This window comes from Leptopilina heterotoma, unplaced genomic scaffold (assembly GCF_015476425.1).
Source record: "Leptopilina heterotoma isolate Lh14 unplaced genomic scaffold, ASM1547642v1 Lhet_55, whole genome shotgun sequence".
Classification (NCBI taxonomy): Eukaryota; Metazoa; Arthropoda; class Insecta; order Hymenoptera; family Figitidae; genus Leptopilina; species Leptopilina heterotoma.
In genome coordinates, this window is record NW_025111119.1 from 103463 (window position 1) to 124331 (window position 20869).

General features: G+C 21.8%; 2 protein-coding genes across 6 annotated transcripts in view; both read right to left on the bottom strand.

Annotated features, from left to right (window-relative positions):
- The window catches only part of LOC122508629 (Bardet-Biedl syndrome 7 protein homolog), a 77914-nt gene that overhangs the window by 7202 nt on the left and 49843 nt on the right, over positions 1 to 20869 (bottom strand). For 2 of the 5 annotated variants that reach the window (XM_043622092.1, XM_043622093.1), the window contains 3 exons: positions 7017 to 7387; positions 6516 to 6735; positions 132 to 233 (listed from right to left, as the gene is read on the bottom strand). Coding sequence is in view for 1 of the 5 variants with exons in the window: in XM_043622089.1 (XP_043478024.1) it covers positions 132 to 270 (139 nt within the window). In the remaining 4 variants the exon portion in view is untranslated. Of the gene's footprint in view, positions 1 to 131; positions 319 to 6515; positions 6736 to 7016; positions 7388 to 17808; positions 17916 to 20869 lie in introns of those variants that run through there. The other 3 variants (XM_043622091.1, XM_043622094.1, XM_043622089.1) reach the window with 3 other exon arrangements.
- Positions 15696 to 18000, bottom strand: LOC122508659. The gene is made up of 4 exons (XM_043622134.1): positions 17826 to 18000; positions 17389 to 17693; positions 15859 to 16299; positions 15696 to 15737 (listed from the first exon to the last, which is right to left on the bottom strand). The coding sequence occupies exons 1-4, from the start codon at positions 17998 to 18000 to the stop codon at positions 15696 to 15698; spliced, it is 963 nt and encodes a 320-aa protein (XP_043478069.1).

Here is a 20869-nt window from a genome sequence, read left to right on the forward strand (position 1 = left end):
ATTAAAAAGAGATTTGAAAAATTGAATTTAAATAATAAAAATAAAGAAAATTTGAAAAAGTAATAAAATTATAATATTTTAGAGAATTAATATAATTTTTTTAAAAGTAATAAAAAAGAGTTTTTTTTTACCATAAATGTGAACGATTCCATCGTAATCACCAACGACAAATTTTTGTGTTTGTTTAGAATCAGTGGGCAAAAGTTTTGTTGTCCCTCGAGCTGTTACTCCCACTGATAAATAATCGACCCTCGTTAAAATAAGTGTCATTTTTTTTCTATTCTCTTTTAAATAATAAATCAATAACTAATTTTTATAATATTTTTTTTGCCAAACAATAATAATAATATTGTGCTGTTATTTTGTTTGGATTTAATTATAATAATACTCGATTTTTAGAAGATTTTTTTTTTAAATTTTATATTTTTTATAAGAAATAATAATATTAATTAGTAAAAATTGAATTTATCACTCGGGAAAATTTTAATCTAGATGGAAATTTATCAAATACTCGAAGACAAAAAAAAAATTTTGTTTCAAAGAATTTTAATTTAATAATTCGATTCAATTCGAAAGAGTTAAAATTAGAAAAAAATATTATTAAAGAATTATTTTAAAAAAGAAAAATAAATAATAATATTAATAATATTAACAAATAATAAATAATAGAAAAAAAATTTCTGACAAAGGAAAAATTTCTTTTCCCGCAGTAAAAATTTATATCAAAAAGAAAAATTTTTATTTTTCGAATTTTCTCTTTACTTTTGCAGTCCTTCTCTTTTTCATTACTATCATATTAAGAATAATTGTCAATAATTATATAAACAATTTAACAAGAAGAAGAAAAAAAAATTATTTCAAAATAAACAAAAAGTTTCATATTTGCGAGAGGGAAATTCTTCAAAACTTTCAATCTATAAAATTCCCACGTTTTATATAAAAAAAATTCGAATTGTATAATTATTCTCTGTTATTCTATTAATATTCTATTTATATTCAATTTATATTCAATTTATATTCCTTTATTGTATATTAGAAAAAAAATATTTATCTTCATTTTTTTTCTTGTATGAACAAATTTTGTTGACGAATTTTTTTTTTTGAATTATTGTCCTTTTTATTTTTTTGCACATGAATTTTATTCGTATTAATAACACTGGTTAATTGTCCGTTTTTTACGACACACACACTCACTCAATTCAATTGTTTTGATTCCGGAACTGAAAATTTTGTTGATCAATTTTACCATGACAACGACGAATCAAAACACTGCGCGACTAAGTCTGGGAAATATTTAAATTATTAAATTATTTTATAAGAAAAAATTTTATTTATTATTTATTATTATTCATTTCTTTGTAAATTATTTATTATTTTTATATTGATTTATTAATAAATTGTTCGAATAATTATTTTCAACTTCCGGGGGTAGAAAATTTTTCCTTTAATCATTATTTTCAAGGAAGAAGATTTGTTTATTTTATGACAACAAAAATAAATAGTAATAATAATAATAATAATAACAACAATAAAATAATAATAATAATAATGATAATAATAATTATAGAAATAATAATAAAAACAATATTGATAATATAGTAATTATAATAATATAAAAATGCTAAAAATAGAAAAAAAAATAATTTATTTATAACAAAAATAAAATAGTAAAAACGATAAAAATTAAAATAATAATAACAATAATAATAGAATAAAATAAATCTTACACAAAATGGACTAAATAATTTTGTTTATAGATAAATAAATCCCGTTTGTAAATAAATAAAATAAATTTTTCAAATAAAATAGCCATAAAAATTAATTTAATATTTTATATAATTAATAAAAAATTATAAAACAAAATATTTTTTTACTTAGGTATAAATATAAAAATGGAAAATTTAAATTAAAAATATTATTTGTTAAAAATTAAAATCGAAAATTAAAATTAATTAACTGTAAATATAAAAATATATCAAATAAATTAATTTTTTAAATTATTCATTTTTATGTAAATTTATTTTTTTTTTCAATTTTTATTGTTTTCTACTTTATTCCTTGCTGTCAAAATTCTCTTATGACTCGTAACTTCTCAAGCAAAACCGACAGATGTCACGATGAGGTTTAAATTTTTTTTCTTCAAGAATTTCAGAAAATTAAATAATAAAAATAAAAAAAAAAATTATTATTTTACAGTTGTAATATATTTATTTGTAAATTTAAAAAAATATAAATTTAAATAATTAAGTTATTAATTAATTAATTAATTTATTTATAAATCAATAAACCCAGAATAAAATTAAGTTAATAAAAATAATAAAAGTAATAAATTAATTAATTCCGTCTATAAATAAACAAATAAAAAAATAATATGTACAACATAAAAAAAATAATGATAATAAAAAATAAAAATATATAAACAAAAAAAACATAAACAAGAAAAATAAATACATAAACAAAAAAAATAAATAAATAGTATTTTAAAAAATAAAATATACAAAATTGTTTAGAAGCGAAAATATAAAAAATAGTTTAATACATAAAATACAAAAAATAGTTTAAAAACGAAAATATACAAAATAGTTTAATAAATAAAATATAAAAAATAGTAGAAAAGCGAAAATATACAAAAATAGTTTAATAAATAAAATACAAAAAATAATTGAAAAGCGAAAATATAAAAAATAGTTTAAAAAATAAAATACACAAAAATAATCTAAAAACCAAAAATATAAAAAATAGTTTCGAGAAAAAATCAAAAAATACATAAAATAGAAATATTTTTCAAAAATTATTTTTTTTTTTGAAAATGATTTTCTTTTTATTCCACAACGTTTCAGAATTTTCTTTCTACAAATATATATATATATAAAATATATTGTATATAGAGAAAAATGAAAATAATTTTTCTTTTTTTTTAATAAACTTTTTCTGTTTTTTCCTTTCTGAGAAATTATAACTATGACTTTTTGACGCACAAATGACTTTCCAAATGCCGAAGTCGTTTTTAGTCATTATCCCATTTCCGTTCTGATTGATTTTATTGCTGCCGGGCTTTAGGGCCCAATTTTCAAATGCTAATCCGTCCCTAATAAAATTTAGGACTCGTCCTAATCCTTCAAATTGGACAGTTGTTAAGTTAATAAGTAGTAAGATCAATATTTCTTGTAAAATAACTTTTGTAATTAATGATTTATTATCGCTCGAATATGCCATTTGCATTATATTTATAAATATGTGCGCAAAGCAAAGGAAAAAAAGAGAAAAAAAAATATTTTTGCGTACATAAATAACAGTTTCTAGAAAATTTTCTATTTTACCAATTTTTCAATTTCTTAATTTTCTATTACTTTTATAATTTTCCATTTTATTAATTTTCTATTTTTCAATATTTTATGTTTTAATTTTATAATTTTAATTGTCTATTTTTTAATTTTGTAATTTTTTGTTTTAATTTTCTTTTTTTTTAATTTCCTATTACTATTCTGTTTATTAATTTTCTATTTTTCCATTTTCTATTTTTCAATTATTTTTTTTAATTTTCTATTCAATAATATACTATTTTTCAATTACTTAATTTTTTATGTTTTAACTACATATAGAAAGTTAAAAATAGAAAACTAAAAGTAGGAACTTTTATTTTTCTATTTTATAAATTTTTAAACTTATAACTTAATTTTCCTTTTGAAATGAAAAAATTTGTTATTACCGAACTTAATAAAAAAAAGTTCTTTACAATAAAAGTCGATAAGAAATTGTGTTAGTTTATCATAAAAATTGTTTATCCTAATGATTCGTAAATTAAAAAAAAATGTTTATCCAAAAAAAGACGATAACAAATTTTTCTGAAATTATTTTCAAAATTAATTTAAAAACTATATTACAATTTAATGCACTAAATTTAAAATTATTAGTTTACAATTCCATAGTTATAAAAATTATAATAATTATATATTAAAATTTTTAAAGCGTATAAAGAATTATTCAAATATTTTTAAAAAAAAATGAAAAATACTTGAAAAATAAAAAAATTTTTATGTATATAATAAAATTTGAAGACACTTTCAAAATCGATCAGGAAATTGTTGAAATTTTTATATATAAATAGAAACATATTCTTTTAGCAAAAGAAAGAAAGTCATAAATAATAATCGATTTCAAAACATTAGAAAACGGTTTTTTTTCCGTTGATGTCAAATTAAAAAGAAAATTATACACGAATCTCATTTGAATAAAAAAAGAAGAAAAAAATCTTAATTGGGTGCTTCTTATTTATATATATATAACATTTGTCGAAAAACTTTCACAAAAATTTTATAATTTGTAACGGAGATTGAATTTTTTTGTTTATTTTATAATTGGAAAAAAAGAATGTGGAAAAATTCGGATTTATAAAATTTATAATATAATTACAGTAATTATTTTTAAATTTAAAAAAATTATCTTCATTATTATTATTATTCGGATAAATTCAATTGTTCTTAAAATAATTGTAATAAAATTCTTTGCAAGAAATAAAAATTATTTTTAAAATAATTTTAATAAAATTCTTTGTTTGAATTCAATTATTTTCCTATAAATAATAAAATTCTTCAGAGGAATACAAATATTTTCAAAAATTTTGAAAAAAATCCTTCAGTGTAATAATTCAATTATTTTTTAAATATATAATTCTAAAAAACTTCTTCGGAGGAATTCAATTATTTTTTTAAAATTTTAATAATATTCATCTAAAGAATTCAATTATTTTTAAAAATTTTTCGATAGAATTTAATTATTTTCAAAAATTTTTGTTAAATTCTTCGTAGAAGTTCAATTATTTGGAAAATATAATTTTAATGCAATTCTTTGCTTAAATTCAATTATTTTCCAAAATTTTGATAAAATTCTTCACAAAAATTGAATTCAAATCGTAAATAGAAAAATTTTTCACAAGAATTCAATTATTTTAAATATAATTTAATAAAATTTTTCAGTGGAATTCAATTATTTTAATTGTGATTCTAATAAAATTCTTCGGAGAAATTCAATTATTTTTAATACAATTCTAATAAAACTTTTTTAAAGAATTCAATTATTTAAAAAAATTTAATCTTAATATTTATCTAAAGAATTGAATTATTTTTAATAATTTAAAAAAAATTTTTCGACATAATTTAATTATTTTTAAAAATTTTGTTTACATTCTTCGTAAAAATTAAATAATTTTGAAAATAATTTTAATATAATTCTTTGTTTGAATTTAATTATTTTCTTAAATAGTAAAATTTTTCAGAAGAATTAAATTTTTTGAAAAAAAATTTTTCCAAGAATTCATTTTATTTTGAATATAATTTGAATAAAATTCGTCGTAGGAATTTAATTATAATCCTAAATAATTTATTATTAAATTCTTAATTTTGATAAAGTTTTTTGCAAGAATTCAATTATTTTTTTAAATAGAATTTTGAATTAATATGCTTTTTATAAGAATTAAACTTTTTTTTAAAAATATAGTAATAAACTTCTTGGCAAAAATTCAATTATTTTTATAAATAATAGAAATTCTTCGGATGAATATTAAATTATTTTTAAAAATTATAATAAAATTTTTCAATAGAATTTAATTATTTTAAAAAAATTTTTTGTTAAACACTTCGTAGAAATAGAATTATTTAGAAAATAATTTTAATGCAAAATTCTTTATAAAAATTCAATTATTTGCCTAAATGATAATATTCTTCAGAGGAATTTAATTATTTAAAAAAAATTTAATAATATTCATCTAAAGAATTGAATGTTTTTTTTTAAAATTCGTTTAAATTCTTCGTAGAAATTCAATTATTTTGAAAATAATTTTAATATAATTCTTTGTTTGAATTCAATTATTTTCTTAAATAATAAAATTCTTCAGAAAAATTCAATTATTTTCAAAAATTTTGATAAAATTCTTCACAAAAATTCAATTAAATTCGTAAATAAAAAAATTTTTCACAAGAATTCAATTATTTTTAATATAATTTTAATAAAATTCTTCGTAGGAATTTAATTATTCTCCTAAAATAATAAAATTCTTCAGTGGAATTCAATTAGGTTTAAAAAATTTTAATAATATTTTTGTAAAGAATTGAATTATTTTTATAATAATGATTCACTTTTCGAATAAAATTCGTCATAGAAATTTAATTATTCTCCTAAAATAATAAAAATCTTCAGTGGAATTCAATTATTATCCTAAATAATAAAATTCTTCAGTAAAATTCAATTATTCTCAAAATGTTTCATAAAATTCTTCACAAGAATTTAATTATAAATTCGTAAAAAAAATTTTTTTTTACAGAAATTCAATTATTTTAAATAGAATTTAATCAATATCTTCAGTGGAATTCAATTATTTTTAATGTAATTCTAATAAAATTCTTCGGATCAATTCAATTATTTTTAAAAATTTTGATAAAATTCTTTAAATTATTTTCAAAAATTTTTGTAAAATATTCTTTACAATTAAATTCACAAAAAATAAAATTATTATTTACCATGATTTCTATTCTTCTAAATAGAAAAATTAATTTTTTTTGTCTTTTTCCGTCTTCCATAATATTATTGTTTTTCATCCTTGTCCTTATTATATATCGATATAGTCATTGCGACAATTAAAATCAGCATAACAATGGATTATTTATTCAATACATTTTTCTTAATCTGTTTTTGTTTAATTTTCTCCTTTCACGTTGAAATTTCGAATTTTCAGTTGAGCTGCAACAAAGATTTAAAAATTTAATAATACTTCACAAATCTAATTTATTAACATTTATTACGTATTCTTAAAATTAAATATTCTTTTAAAAAATATTTTTTTAAATATATTTCTTTTTTAATTTTTCTAAAAATTAAATTAAAAATAAGACATTTTTTTTTTAAATTCTAAATAAAAAGGAAATTAATTAAATAAATGAATAAATTAGATTCCATTCTTTTGTAAATAAAATTCAATTCCTATCAGTGAAGAAAAGAATAAAGAAAATTTGTTTTTTTACCTATAATTTTCAAAGTTGATTTCGAATAAGGCTCCATTGTAGAAAAAAGTTTCATCGAATTTTTTTTCGTCCACCATTTTTGAAAGGACTTAGCGGCCCTTTTTTTATTTGAAGCTCTTTCTTCATTTTTTTTTTCATTCTTTATAGTGAAGAAAAGAAGAGGAAAAAATGAAAAAGAAATCACGCTATCGATTCAACGACTGGTTCAACCGGTTTATATTATTGGTCACAGGCTCGGCCCCCTTCGTTCTTTTAAAAAAGAGAAAAGGCAGGCCTCAAGAAATATTCCCATACATTCACAACACGAAATGCATTTTGCCTTTCAAATAGGCGCGAAGAAGGCAGAAACCACAGGATCCATATAGGCGGAGCTAAAACATTTTCAACATTTATACATAAATGAAGGTATGAATTATATATGTGCGTATATATATACTGGAAAATATATAGATACTAGAATATATTTACCCTATAGTATATATTATATACTAAAAGCATAAATTTTTTTATGTAAAAAACATTTTTTCTCGATTCAGTCACATTTATTTTTATTACTTCCCGATTCTTATATTTAAATATATACTGTAAAATATTCTTATAAACTATAATATTATTCTATACGCGAATGGGTTCATAATCTGTGTATTTTGAAATAATTTCAGAAAAAGTATGACCATTTTCTAAAAATCGGAATTTTAGAGTCAATTATAATAAAAAAAAGGAAAAAACTGGTAAATTTTTGTTTTTATATAACAAAATATGCAGAATAAACAAAATTGATACAAAAATTTAATCTTGTTTTCCCTGATTTCAAGGCAAAATTTTAATTTCTACCCTGGATGATCTAAAGAATAATTTTTATTTACTTTAAAAATTATTAAATATTCAAAAAAAAAATGTTCAAAAAAAATGTAAATGTAATAACATTTATTTACGAATTTTTTTAATTGTAAAATTATTCGTAAACATCAATAACTTCTTTTTTTAAAATAAATATTTTATTAAATATTATTATATTATTATTTTCTAGAATTTTTCAAAATCCATTTGTTTACAATTCAATTTTACGAAATTTCGATTATTTGAAAATTTTTCAAGAAATTTAAAACTTCAAATAATTTCAAAAAAAAATTCAATTAAACTTTTTCATAAAAATTAATTCTATACAGAATTGTTAGTTAAAAGTATGAAAAATTCAAATTTTCAAAGATTTTGATTCGAAACCATATTACAGAATTCGATTATTTTTAAAAATTCAGACTAAAATGTTATTTTAATAATCAATTATTATCTAAAATTTTACCTGAAATTCATCTTTAAATTAATTTTTATTACAAAATTCTACGAGAAAAACATTATTTATTTTTGTGTTTAAATAATTATTTAAATACAAGAATAAATAATTTTTGGAATAATTGAAAGTTTTTTAAAATTGAATTCTGATAAAGAATAATTTTATCAACTAATTTTTATATAATTGAATTCTTTCGACGGATTTTAATAAATTTTTTTATAATAATTACATTTTTCGAGGAATTCGATTAAAATTGTATATAAAAAATAATTGAAATTCTGTGATAAGTTTTATTATTTATGAAAAAATAATTGAATTCCTAAAAAGAATTTTATTATTTATGATAACAATTGAATCCCTGTAATTTTTTTTAAATAATGGAATTCTTTTGGAAAATTCGATTAAAATATAAACATTAAAAGTCATTGAATTGGGGAAAATTTTTGAAAATAATTGAAATTTTGCCAAGGATTTTATCTAAATTTTTTAAAATAATTAAATCCTGCGAAGAATTTTATTATAGAATTAAATATTAAATATAATTGAATTCCACTGAAGAATTTTATTTAAATTATATTCAAAATAATTGAATTCTTGTAAAAAAATTTATTTTTTATGAATTTAATTGAAATTCTTGTAAAGAATTCTATAAACAGTTTTGAAAATAATTGAATTCTTGCAAAGAATTTTATCAAAATTTTCAACCATAATTCAATTCTTTAAATGAATATTATTAAAATTTTTTTAAATAATTTAATTCTTTCGACGAATTTTAATAAAATTTTTAAGAATAATTACATTTTACGAGGAATTTGATTAAAATTGTATAAAAAATAATTGAAATTCTGCGGCGATGAGTTTTATTATTTATGAAAATAATTGAATTCCTATAAAAACAATTTTATTATTTATGAAAACAATTGAATCCCTGTAAAAAAATTTATTATTTATGAAAATAATTGAATTAATGTGAAAAAATTTATAGAAAATTTAGAAATAATTGAATTGCTGTGAAATTTTAATTTTATGAAAATAATTAAATTTTTGCGTAGAATTTTATCAAAATTTTTTTTTAAATAATTGAATTCTTTTGTAAAATTTTTTTAAAGTAGTAGATTTATTAAAAATCATTGAATTGAGGAAAATTTTTGAAAATAATTGAAATTTTGCCAAGAATTTTATTAAAATTTTTGAAAATAATTAAATATCAGAAAAGAATTTTATTATTTATAAAAATAATTGAAATATCGATGAGAATTTTTTTAAATTTTTGAACATAATATAATTGAATTTCTGTGAATAATTTTATTACTTTTGAAAATAATTGAATTTCTTCTAACTTCTCCAAAAATCAATTTTTTCTTTAGTGTTTTTAACTAAAATTCTTCTATACATCCATTATTTTGAATAATTAAATAAATATATATTAAAAAATTTAACTAATTTCAGAAGAATTTGAATTATTAAAATTTTTCAAAAATCTCAGTTCTTTAAAATTTCTAATTAATTTCATTCAAAAGTGAAATTTTATAAAATATCAAATTAAAATCTTTTGAAATTTTCATCTATATTTATGAAATTTGTAGACGCAACTCTTTTAAAATTCAATTAATTTTAAAATATTTAAGTATAAAATTATTCATTACATAATTTTTAAATAATAATTTTATGATACTTCTTCAAGAATTAAGTTATTTAAAAAGAAATTATTGTCAAAAATAGAAAAAAAATTGACGGTTACAATCTTGAAAAAAAATTTAAGGTATTTTTCTACCCGCAAATATACTTCACAGGTATTCAATTATTTTTAATGTATAATTTTAATAAAATTTCTTGAAAGAATTCAATTATTTTCAATATACAATTTCAATTGAATTCCACAATAAAAGAATTGGATTATTTTCTACAAAATTTCCAGAAAATTCTTCGGAACAATTAAATTATAGTTTCGAAAATTTTAGTAAAATTCTAAAGCGAAAATTAAATTATTTCAGCTTCAGAATTCAATTATTTTCAAAAATGTTTATATAATTCGTTACAAGAATTCAATTAAATTCATAAAAAATAAATTTTTTTACAAGAATTCAATTATTTTGAATATAATTTAAATAAAATTCGTCGCAGAAATTTAATTATCATCTTAAATAATAAAATTCTTTAGTGGAAATTAATTATATTTAATATCTATAATATTCTAATAAAATTCTTCGAAGGAATTCAATTATTTTCAAAAATTTTAATAAAATCCTTGGCAAAATTTCAATTATTTTCAAAAAATTTTCCCAATTTAATGATTTTCAATATCTATATTTTAATCAAATTTTACAAAAGAATTCAATTATTTAAAAAAAATTAAATTTTTTACAGGGATTCACTTGTTATCATAAATATGTAATAAAATTCTTTTTAGGAATTCAATTATTTTCATAAATAATAAAACTCATCGCAGAATTTCAATTATTTTTTATACAATTTTAATCAAATTCCTCGAAAAATGTAATTATTCTTAAAAATTTTATTAAAATTCGTCGAAAGAATTCAATTTTTAAAAAATTAGTTGATAAAATTCTTTATCAGAATTCAATTTTAAAAAACTTTCAATTATTCCAAAAATTATTCTTTAAAAATTCTTTATCAGAATTCAATTTTAAAAAACTTTTAATTATTCCAAAAATTATTCTTTAAAAATTCTTTATCAGAATTCAATTTTAAAAAACTTTCAATTATTCCAACAATTATTCTTTAAAAATTCTTTATCAGAATTCAATTTTAAAAAACTCAATTATTCCAAAAATTATTCTTTAAAAATTCTTTATCAGAATTCAATTTTAAAAAACTTTCAATTATTCCAAAAATTATTCTTTAAAAATTCTTTATCAGAATTCAATTTTAAAATAATTTCAATTATTCCAAAAATTATTTATTTTTCTATTTAAATAATTATTTAAATACAAAAAAAAATAATTTTTTTCTCGTAGAATTTTGTAATAAAAATTGATTTAAAAATGAATTTTAGTTAAAATTTTAGATAATAATTGATTATTAAAAGCATTTTAGTCTGAATTTTTAGAAATAATTGAATTCTGAAATGGTTTCGATTTAAAATCATAAAAAATTTGAATTTTGATAAATTTTTGAAAAATTTATAAAATTCTTAGGCGAAAATTAAATTATTTCAGCTTCAGAATTATAAAAAGTTACAAAAAGTAAATATAAAATGCGTTATTAAATTTTTTTGTTTTATGAAAAAAGTGGTAAACTTGGACTTTTCATTTTTGAGTGTACTCAAAAATGAAAAGTCCAATTTGATCGCTTTTTTTTACACATGTATGAATGATTTCAAGTTTCTTTCGGTTTTTTCAAAAAAGAAAAAAATATACGCATCTCACTATTGACACACATTTTTCCACCAAAAATCAACACTCATTTTTATCATCTTTTTCTCTCCTATATATTTATATGCGCGCCGAAAGAAAAAGAGAAAAAATATAGTTCGCTCTTTGGATATTTCTTTTTTTCTTCTTTTTTTTGAAAAAAAGTTTCTGAATAAGCCTCATGAGGCTTATTTCACCACGTTTTTCAAAAAAAGATTTTTACAACACATATATAAACGAATATGACGAAAAGCGGTTGTTAGTGTGTGTTTGTTATATGCACCGGCCTTTTAACTGGGTCTTCGCAGCAGCAGCATGAGAAGAAGAAGAAAAAAAAAAGAAGAAGAAGGTCGTTTCAAACCACATTTAAACAATATTAATTTTATTGCAGGGGTAATCATGCCGCCGCCTCGCCGCTTCAAAAAAAAAAAAAAAGGGAAGGAAAGGAGCAAAGCACGCCATGCTCTTCTTTTCCGTCCATCTCTCTCACTCTCCCTTATTTTCAAACCCCCAAGATATTTTCAGGTATATATGCAATTTTATTTTCTCTCTCTTTTTTCCTTCTTCTCAAAAATGATGAAAATTCAATATTTTATGATTTTTCAAGGACAAGTTTCAACAGGCAAATATAGTGTCAGCAGAAGCAAAAAAAAAAAATTGCCTGAAATTTTTTTCCAAAAATTATATAGGTTTAGGGCCTGCACTTAAGGTTATTATTATAAGAATAAGTACACTTCATTTTCCAGACAATGAAATGACAGAATGTTTCGATAATCCTCCGTGTATTGAGGGACCATTTTGTAAATAACAGGATAGAGTACAATCCTATTATATCTAGGGTAGATGAAGAAAGAAGAAAGGTTTTTTTTTTTAAGTTTGCCCTCATCCTAGGCTATATATAGTGTTTAGTAGAAAATGCACAGTTTTTGATCAGATTATTATAAAAATGGCAATAAACTACTCAGTGAAGTCGAAATTTCTTCGTGAAAGTTGTTAATTTTATGGACGTGCATATTTACTGGTGAAGAAAGGGATTAACTTTTATAACTGGGGCGGAGAGTTTTAACTTTAGATTATGTTTCTTTTTTTTCTTATTATTTTTCTTTTTTTTTTGGTTATTTTCTATTTCGGCTTTTTTTGCTTATTTTCTTTTTCGTCTTTTCTGCTTATTTTCTTTTTCGTTGTATTTTCTATTTCGGTTTTTTTAGAAAGTATTGGTTGACTTTTTGACAAATGAAAAGCGTAATAATTATTAAGTGTAAAAGTAATAATTACTATTGCAATTTGGGTTTTTTTCAAGCCTTTTAAAAAAAAGTATTAGTTGCGCACGTCTTCTCGCCTGCGCCGTAAAATCCTTTTGCAAGTTTATTGGTTTAAAAGCGAATTTACCTCTATAACATTATCTTTATAGTTTGTTCCATAGACTTTATAGTATACACTAAAGGATTCGTTATAGGGTTTTCTCACTTAGTTATAGACATTGTAAGTTGTGGTTTCAAAACATATTAACGACTGTTAAACATCCAATTTTCGAGTTTATTTAGTCGCTGTTTTTGTCTTTGGAAAATGTAATTTCCTTTTTTTTCTCAAATTTTTATTTACAGTTAGTCTTTATTTTTATTTCTCTAAAACATTTTTTCCCTCATCGAAGAATTTAATTATTATAAAATTAGCAGAATTTATTTTTTCTTATTGTTATATACAAATTGTATGTGCGATCCATTTTTAACCCGAGGGAATAAAACGACATTTTTGGAGATACAATACAAATACAATATGCTAATTTGGTTTTAATGTTAGATTTTTTGAATTTGCTAGCTATAAATCACTTTTTTTTAATAAAGTTTATAAGCTTGAAAAACAATAAAAAAACAAACAAAAATGACCGATTTCTTTATAGAAAAAGAAACATTTATAATGGTTTCCGAATAAAAAATTTTTATTTAAGGTATATTAAAAAGTTTCTGTAAATGCGTCGATAAAAAAAAGGAAAGGACATTTCGCACATGCACAAACCGATGTGTATAATCTTTACATTATATCGCGGAACACGGTTTGCGAATTCTCTTATCAAAGAAATAAATTATCATGTGCCTCATATTCTTTAAGCTTATTTGAAAACGCGCGCATTAACTGTCCGCAACAGAATTCTTTTTATTTTTATTTACCTTTCAAGTCGAGAAACCATTTTAGATTGCATACTATATAATTATACACTTTAAAGAATAATTTTTTTTTGCAATTACATTATAATATAAATTACCTCTTTCCGTAATTTTGTGTGTATTAATATTTTTTAATAATAATAATTATGCCACATACTTTGTACTCATGGTATATTTATAGAAGTCGAACTATTAACTACTTTTTTGCAATTTTTCTCAAAAGCATAAATAAACATTTTTCTAAACTTTATGTACAAGAAGTGACAATTTTTATGTTGTTCTTAAGAACAACATAAAAATTGTCATTTCTTGTAAGTTTTAGAAAAATGTTCTTAAGAACAACATAAAAATTGCCATTTCTTGTAAGTTTTAGAAAAATGTTCCTGAGAACAACACAGACTTCACAGTCTGTCCCCTATTTCCCTAAAATTCCCCTTTTTTTAATTTTGGCCCCTAAACGTACCCTATTTTGAAAATTTACCCTAAATTTCCCCTATTTTTTTCTTTTATCTTTTAATGATAAATTCACACCAAAATTTAGCAAAGTGCCGTTGAAACTTTCAATTGGAAACTTTTGTTTTGAAATTTTTATAATCGATGAAATTTTTCATGAAATTTATAAAATTTGTAAGATTAGTATTTTGGTGAAGTCAAGTCTCAATTATTTTTAAAAGTTGGTTGTTCTTTGTAATATTATTTATTATTACAAAAGTTTTAATGCAACTATCTTAATAAATAACAAAATTCTTCACAGAAATTCAATAATTTTTAGGAATTTTAATAAAATTCTTTTCAAAATTCAATTATTTTCATAAATTTCAATATTGTAGTAGTTTATTATGTTTTGAACCACAGGTTCATACAAAAGAGTCTCGCTTGAGCCATTTTCGTTGCTTATAATTTTCTTATATTATGTTTTACATTTGGTTTTTAAACACACTTTTAATAAAATAAAATATTGATTTGATATTTTCAATGTCTGGAGAATTCAGAAGATCAATACAGCAGTCTTTAATTATAGATATATCCTCATTATCGCATATATATTTACATCTATCATTCCTGTACATTTCACATTCTATTAACAAATGATAAAGTTCTCTCCCCTTCAACACCGGTTCTCCACAGCAGGAAATTTTTTCTAATTGTAATACTTTTTTATTATGTACTAATCTTAAACTGTATTTATTTACTAATCTTATTTGTGCAAAAATTTTGATAAATGGAAGTGGTACTTTATTTCTTAAATAATTTTGCTGTCCCTCTCTCATAGAGAGATGAGGGAGTAGTTGTAGAGAGCCGGAGTTTGAGAGAGAGTGCACATCTTCAGCGCGCAGAAAGGTTTCGTAGAGTTTTAAAAGTCGCTCTTTGTTATTCTGTACAAATTCGAGGTTCCAAGATATTGTTTCTCCTATAGTTTCAAACATTTTTTCTACTTGGGAGCACCAATTGTATTTCATATTATTCTTTTGTGATTTTGTTAAACTAATTAATCTTAGCAGGCAAATTTTAGGGTATCTATCATCATTCATTTTTAAAATTTTTTCAATTAAATTTAGTGTCAATTTGAAAACTTTATATGATAGTCTTAGCACTCCAATCTCCAATCTAACTGCATAGTTAGGCGTACTCCGGGGTAGTAAGAGCAGTTTTTTATAAAATGTTACTTGAATTTTTTCTATTTCATTAAGATTTCGAAGGCCCCACACCTGTATAGCATATAAAAACGTGCTAGTTACTAGACTGTTAAATAGTTTTGGGATTGGTTTCCATGTGTTTAGCTTCATACTATTTATAAGTGACAGTGTAGAATTTATAGCCAGAGACGCAGATGAAGAAGCATTCCTTAAGGCCTCTTCAGAAGACGAGGTATAATATTGCGGAATTCCTAAATAAGTATATTTTTTAACCAGTTCTATCTTTTTGTTACCATACATAAAATTAGTATTTTTAATTGATAATCGACCTCCTTTTTTGTAAATAATAATTTTTGTTTTTTTTTCATTAACCTCTAAGCAATTTTTGATACAGTATTTCAGAAGAGCTCTTAATAATTTATTTAATGCTGCGGGGGAATCCGCAAACAATGCAATGTCATCTGCGTATGCCAGTAAAATAATTTCATTTTTATGCCCCATGGAAACCCCCCTTATTCCTTCCGCCCTTAAAAAGTCCTCTAAATCAGCCATAAATAATGAAAATAGAATAGGACTGCTCTTCTCTCCCTGGAGTAAACCTCTAGTTACTTTTACAGGTGTAGAAGTTTCCCCATCGTTTTGGACAGCAACAGTGGCTTTTGAATAAAAATCTATTAAAATTTTAGTTATTTTATAGCCCATTCCCATTTTGTACAATTTTTTCCATAACAAACTATGCGAGACGGAAGGAAAAGCATTACTGAAGTCGACAAATAATGTATACAATTTTCCTCCGTTCATATTGAGCCGATTCTGAATTAATGCATTAAGAACGAAAATATTGTCTATGCAACTTCTATTCTTCCTAAATCCAGATTGAAATTCTGGAATTAGATTTTCCCTTTCGGCCCACAACACAATCCTATCAGTAATCACATGTGTAAATACCTTTGTTATGCAGTTAACTAAAGCTATCGGGCGATAGTTGTTAGGATCACTCATATCGCCTTTTTTATATATCATTTTTAAGTTTATTTTTCCCCAGTTTTTCGGAAATTTTTCTTCATGTAAAATTTGATTAAAAAGGAGACTCACATAATTAATCCAGTTCTCTGGGAGATTCTTTAAAAATTCAAAGGTGACTCCATCTGAGCCGGGAGATTTGTTGTTTTTACTATTTTTTAAAGAGGAGATAATTTCTTCTTTCGTAATATTTGTTTCCAATAATTCGTTGTAACTTTTAAAAGGGATTTCAACTATTTTATTTTCTGTTTTATCTATATCATTTAGTTGGAAAAATTCACTAAAATATTTATGCCATGTATCTGTGTTAATTTCATTTTTTGTGTTATATTTATTTCTAAAAGAATTTATTATTTTCCAAAAACTTTTGGAATCTCTAGAAGATATTAATTGGTCGAGAACTAGATTTTTGTGTGTCTCCTTTTTTTCCAATTGTGTATTGTAATATAATTTTTTTATCCTGTAATATTCTTCAATGTTTTTTTCACAAACAAAATTATCTTTTTTACAATTTTTTAACATTAAATTTACATTTTTTTTTAGCAATACACAATCTTTATCATACCAAGTTTTTGAATGACCTGTTTTTTTATTTTTTTTAGATAACATTCCAATAGAGCATGCTTTTTTTGTTATTATGGATATCAACTCCTCCGAGGTTTGATCGATATTTAGGGGATTAGTTGGTGTACTGCACGGAAGAGAATTCATTGCTTCAAAATATTCAGGGGCTAGATCACTTCTCCATTTTATTTTATTTGCATGTTGTCTATATTTTTCTTTTCTTTCTAGTGTAATAAAAATTGGAAAATGATCCGACCTCGTTACTATCTGGATTACCTCAAAATTTTTTATTTCAGGGATCGCGAACAAATTTACCCAGCCAAGATCAATTGTCGATTTTCCTTTATTTAAAATATAAGTGTATTGACCAAGGTAGTCGCCCGGTGATCTACCATTCAAAATTATACATCCATTATCCTCCATGCACGACACCAACTCTTCTCCTCTCTTATTAATACATTTATCTAGATTAGATCTAAATGGTGTAATATGTGCATTTTCCGGAAACATTTCCTCGCGTAATTGATTTAAGTCACCTACTCTAGCATTAAAGTCGCCTCCAAAAAACAAAGGTAGATTCGGATAATCATTATTGATCAAAGTAAATATATCATTCAATTCTGAGTAAAAAGTATCAAGATTTAAATCTGGTTTTAAATAAGTGACTCCGAGTAAAAATTTGAAATTTGTAGAGTTAATAACAGCGAATATAATTTGTTCAGAAATTTTAATTACTTTATATTTATATTTACGAGAATTTAGCGCTATGAGTAATCCTCCGCTCGCCCTTCCTCTCTCTGCCGTTCTCACTGCTTGGCTCGTAATCAAACTAAAGTTGTAGGGGGGGCAGTATTGGGGGGGAGAAATCAACCATGTTTCTGTGACACACACAATATCGTTGACATTAAGAAGTGTGGTAATATCCATCCAGTTAGCCCATCCTTTCGCGTTCCAGAAGATTATTCTAGGGTTAAGTTCGTCCGAGATGAGCTATGTTTTTTTTGTAGAGATCGGTTTTGCGGTGTGGTTCATCATAGGATTCAGCTTTTGTGGAATTAGAGGTGTTTTAAAAGCGTTTTCAATTGTGTTGACCTTGGAAGTTTTTTGTTTTTTATGAAGTGTGTTTTTAGAACCCTTTGGTCTTCCTCTTTTTGTCCCGCTAGCTGTGGAGGATAAAGATGTGGTGGACTCATCACTATCTGAATTTTCTGCTGATGCATTCTCCTCTGTGGTTTCTATTGATCCTATTTTTCTTTTAATTTCTTCGGCATCCAGTATTTTCCCATCTACTGAAATTTTTGAGCCTCTAATGTATGCGACCTTTCCCTTTTCAGTTAAGAACTCTTTATATTTTAGTAATATTTCAAAGTTTTTTCGTCGTCTATCCCTCTCCTCTCTTGAAAGGTCATTAGCGATGCTATAGTTCAAATCCATTAATTCTTTCCTATTTTGAAAGAGTAGAGATTTCCAACTTACATTACTAAACGTAATCAAAATCGGTCGTGACCCTTCAATTTTTCCAAGTCTTTTGACCTCAGTGATGGCGACAGCTGGTATATTTTTATTTACCTTATGGACAATATCTGTTATAGTATTATGAAGGTTTTCATTTTCAAGAGCGGTATCTGGCACTTTGTAAATCACTACATTTTTACTTCTTTCTTTTTGCAAAATAAAGTTCAGTTTACTTTCGCATTGTAAAACTCTTTCACTTAACACTTTATTCTCCTCTGAAAGAGAATCATATTTTTTTTTAAAGATTTTCATATCTGTCTTTAAAGTTTTATTATCACATTTTATTTCTTGTATATTAGAATCCATAGAGTCTAGTTTAACATTCGTTTCTTTCACTTGCTTCTGAATTGAGAGTAGAATTTTTGAAAGCCCTTCGGGCTCTATAGATGAAGGTAGATCTTCAGAATCCATGTTTGACATTGCACTTTATGGGAATTTACACAGAACACATACTGCACATATTACTCTTAATGAGCAACACCAGTTGCTAAAATTCAGAAGTTAAAAGAACAAAATGATAAAAGTAACGACTTGTTAACGAATATAAGTAAACAAAACTATAGATTCGATAAATTTGTACTTAAGCACGAGCGAAACGTAAACACGTCCAGACAGTATGAATGCTCAAGAGAGACTCAAAATTTCAATATTTATCCGAAGAATTCAATTATTTTCAAAAGTAATAAAATTCTTCGAAGAAATTCAATTATTTAAAAAAATTTTCACGAATTTCTCGTCAAGAATTCAATTATCTTTACAAATAGCAAAATTTTTCGCCAAAAATTCAATTATTTTCAAAAATTTATAAAAATCTTTGTAAAAGTTCAATTACTTTCAAAATTTTTTGCAATTCAATAATTTTCAATATTTACTATTTTCATAAAATTTATCAAAATATTTAATTATAGAAAAAAAAAACTTTTTTAATACAATTCTACGAAAAGATTCAATTATTTTCATAAATAATAAAATTTCATTTACGAATTCAATTATTTTCATCACTGAATTTCAAATATTTTTAATACAATAATTTTAAATAAATTCCTTGAAAAATGCAATTATTCAATAAAACAATAAAATTCGTTGAAATAATTCAAATATTTTCATAAATAACATTTAATTCGTCGCTGAAAATCAATTATTTTCAAAATTTTTTAAGTAATTTTACAAAAAAATTCAATTAGCTTGATAAACAACAAAATCGCATAAATTCTTCCCATAAAATCAATTATTCTAAGGAATATTTTATAATAAAATTCTTTTCCAAAATTCAATTATTATTTTGATAAATATCAATATATTCATCACAAGAATTCAATTCTTTTGAAAAGTTATAAAATACTTTGCAAAAATTAAATTATTTTCAATATTAATAAAATTCTTTGAGAAAATTCAATTATTTTCAAAATTAATAAAATTCTTCGCAGAAATTCAATTATTTTTAAAGAATCTACAAAAAATTGTGAACATTTCAATTATCTTTATAAAATCAATAGAAAAATTCGTCGACAAAATTCAATTATTTTCAGGAATTTGAATAAAATTCATTTTAAAATTCAAATATTTTCATAAATAATAAAATTCTTTAACAATATTCAATTCTTTTGAAAAGTAATAAAATACTTTGCAGAAATTAAATTATTTTCAAATTTTTTTTTTAAAATTCTCGTCAAGAATTAAATTATCTTTGTAAATAGATAGGAAAATTTCTTCTCAAGAATTAAATTATTGTCAAAAATTTTTGAAAAATTCTTCTCAAGAAGTCAATTATTTTCAAAAATTTTAATAAAATTCTTCTCATATGAATTCAATTGTTTTTCAAAAATTATTATTTAAATTCTTCTCAGGAATTCAATTATGAAATCAATTTTTAAAAAATTTAATAAAATTCTTCAAATGGTTTTCAATTATTTTCAAAAATTGTTATAAAATTCTTTAATATAATAAATTTTATTAAACTTTTAATTAAATTCCATAAAAGAAATTAAATATTTCCAAAAGTTTTTAATACAATTCTTCGTAAATTTTAAATTTTAAGAAGCATTCAATATTATTTATTTTTTTATTTAAATAATTGATTTCTCGTAGAATTAAATTTTTATTTTTTGTAATTTTAACTAACAATTCTGTAGAATTGATTTTTTTGAAAAAGTTTAATTGAATAATAATTGATATTATTGATTTAAAGTAGAATTTAAGTTAAAAATTCTAGAAAAAGTTAATTGAATTGAAATGATACAAATAATTTTGAAGAAATTACAGTAACAATATTCTTGTAATA

What these genes read in the sequence shown, in the direction of transcription:
- LOC122508659 (XM_043622134.1), bottom strand. Translation starts at nt 18,000, where the DNA reads ATGGATATTACCACACTTCTTAATGTCAACGATATTGTGTGTGTCACA. An exon ending in CGACAATTGATCTTGGCTGG is followed by an intron (nt 16,300 to 17,388) that starts GTAAATTTGTTC and finishes GCATTAATTCAG; the next exon opens with AATCGGCTCAATATGAACGG. An exon ending in GTATCAAAAATTGCTTAGAG is followed by an intron (nt 15,738 to 15,858) that starts GTTAATGAAAAA and finishes ATACTTATTTAG; the next exon opens with GAATTCCGCAATATTATACC.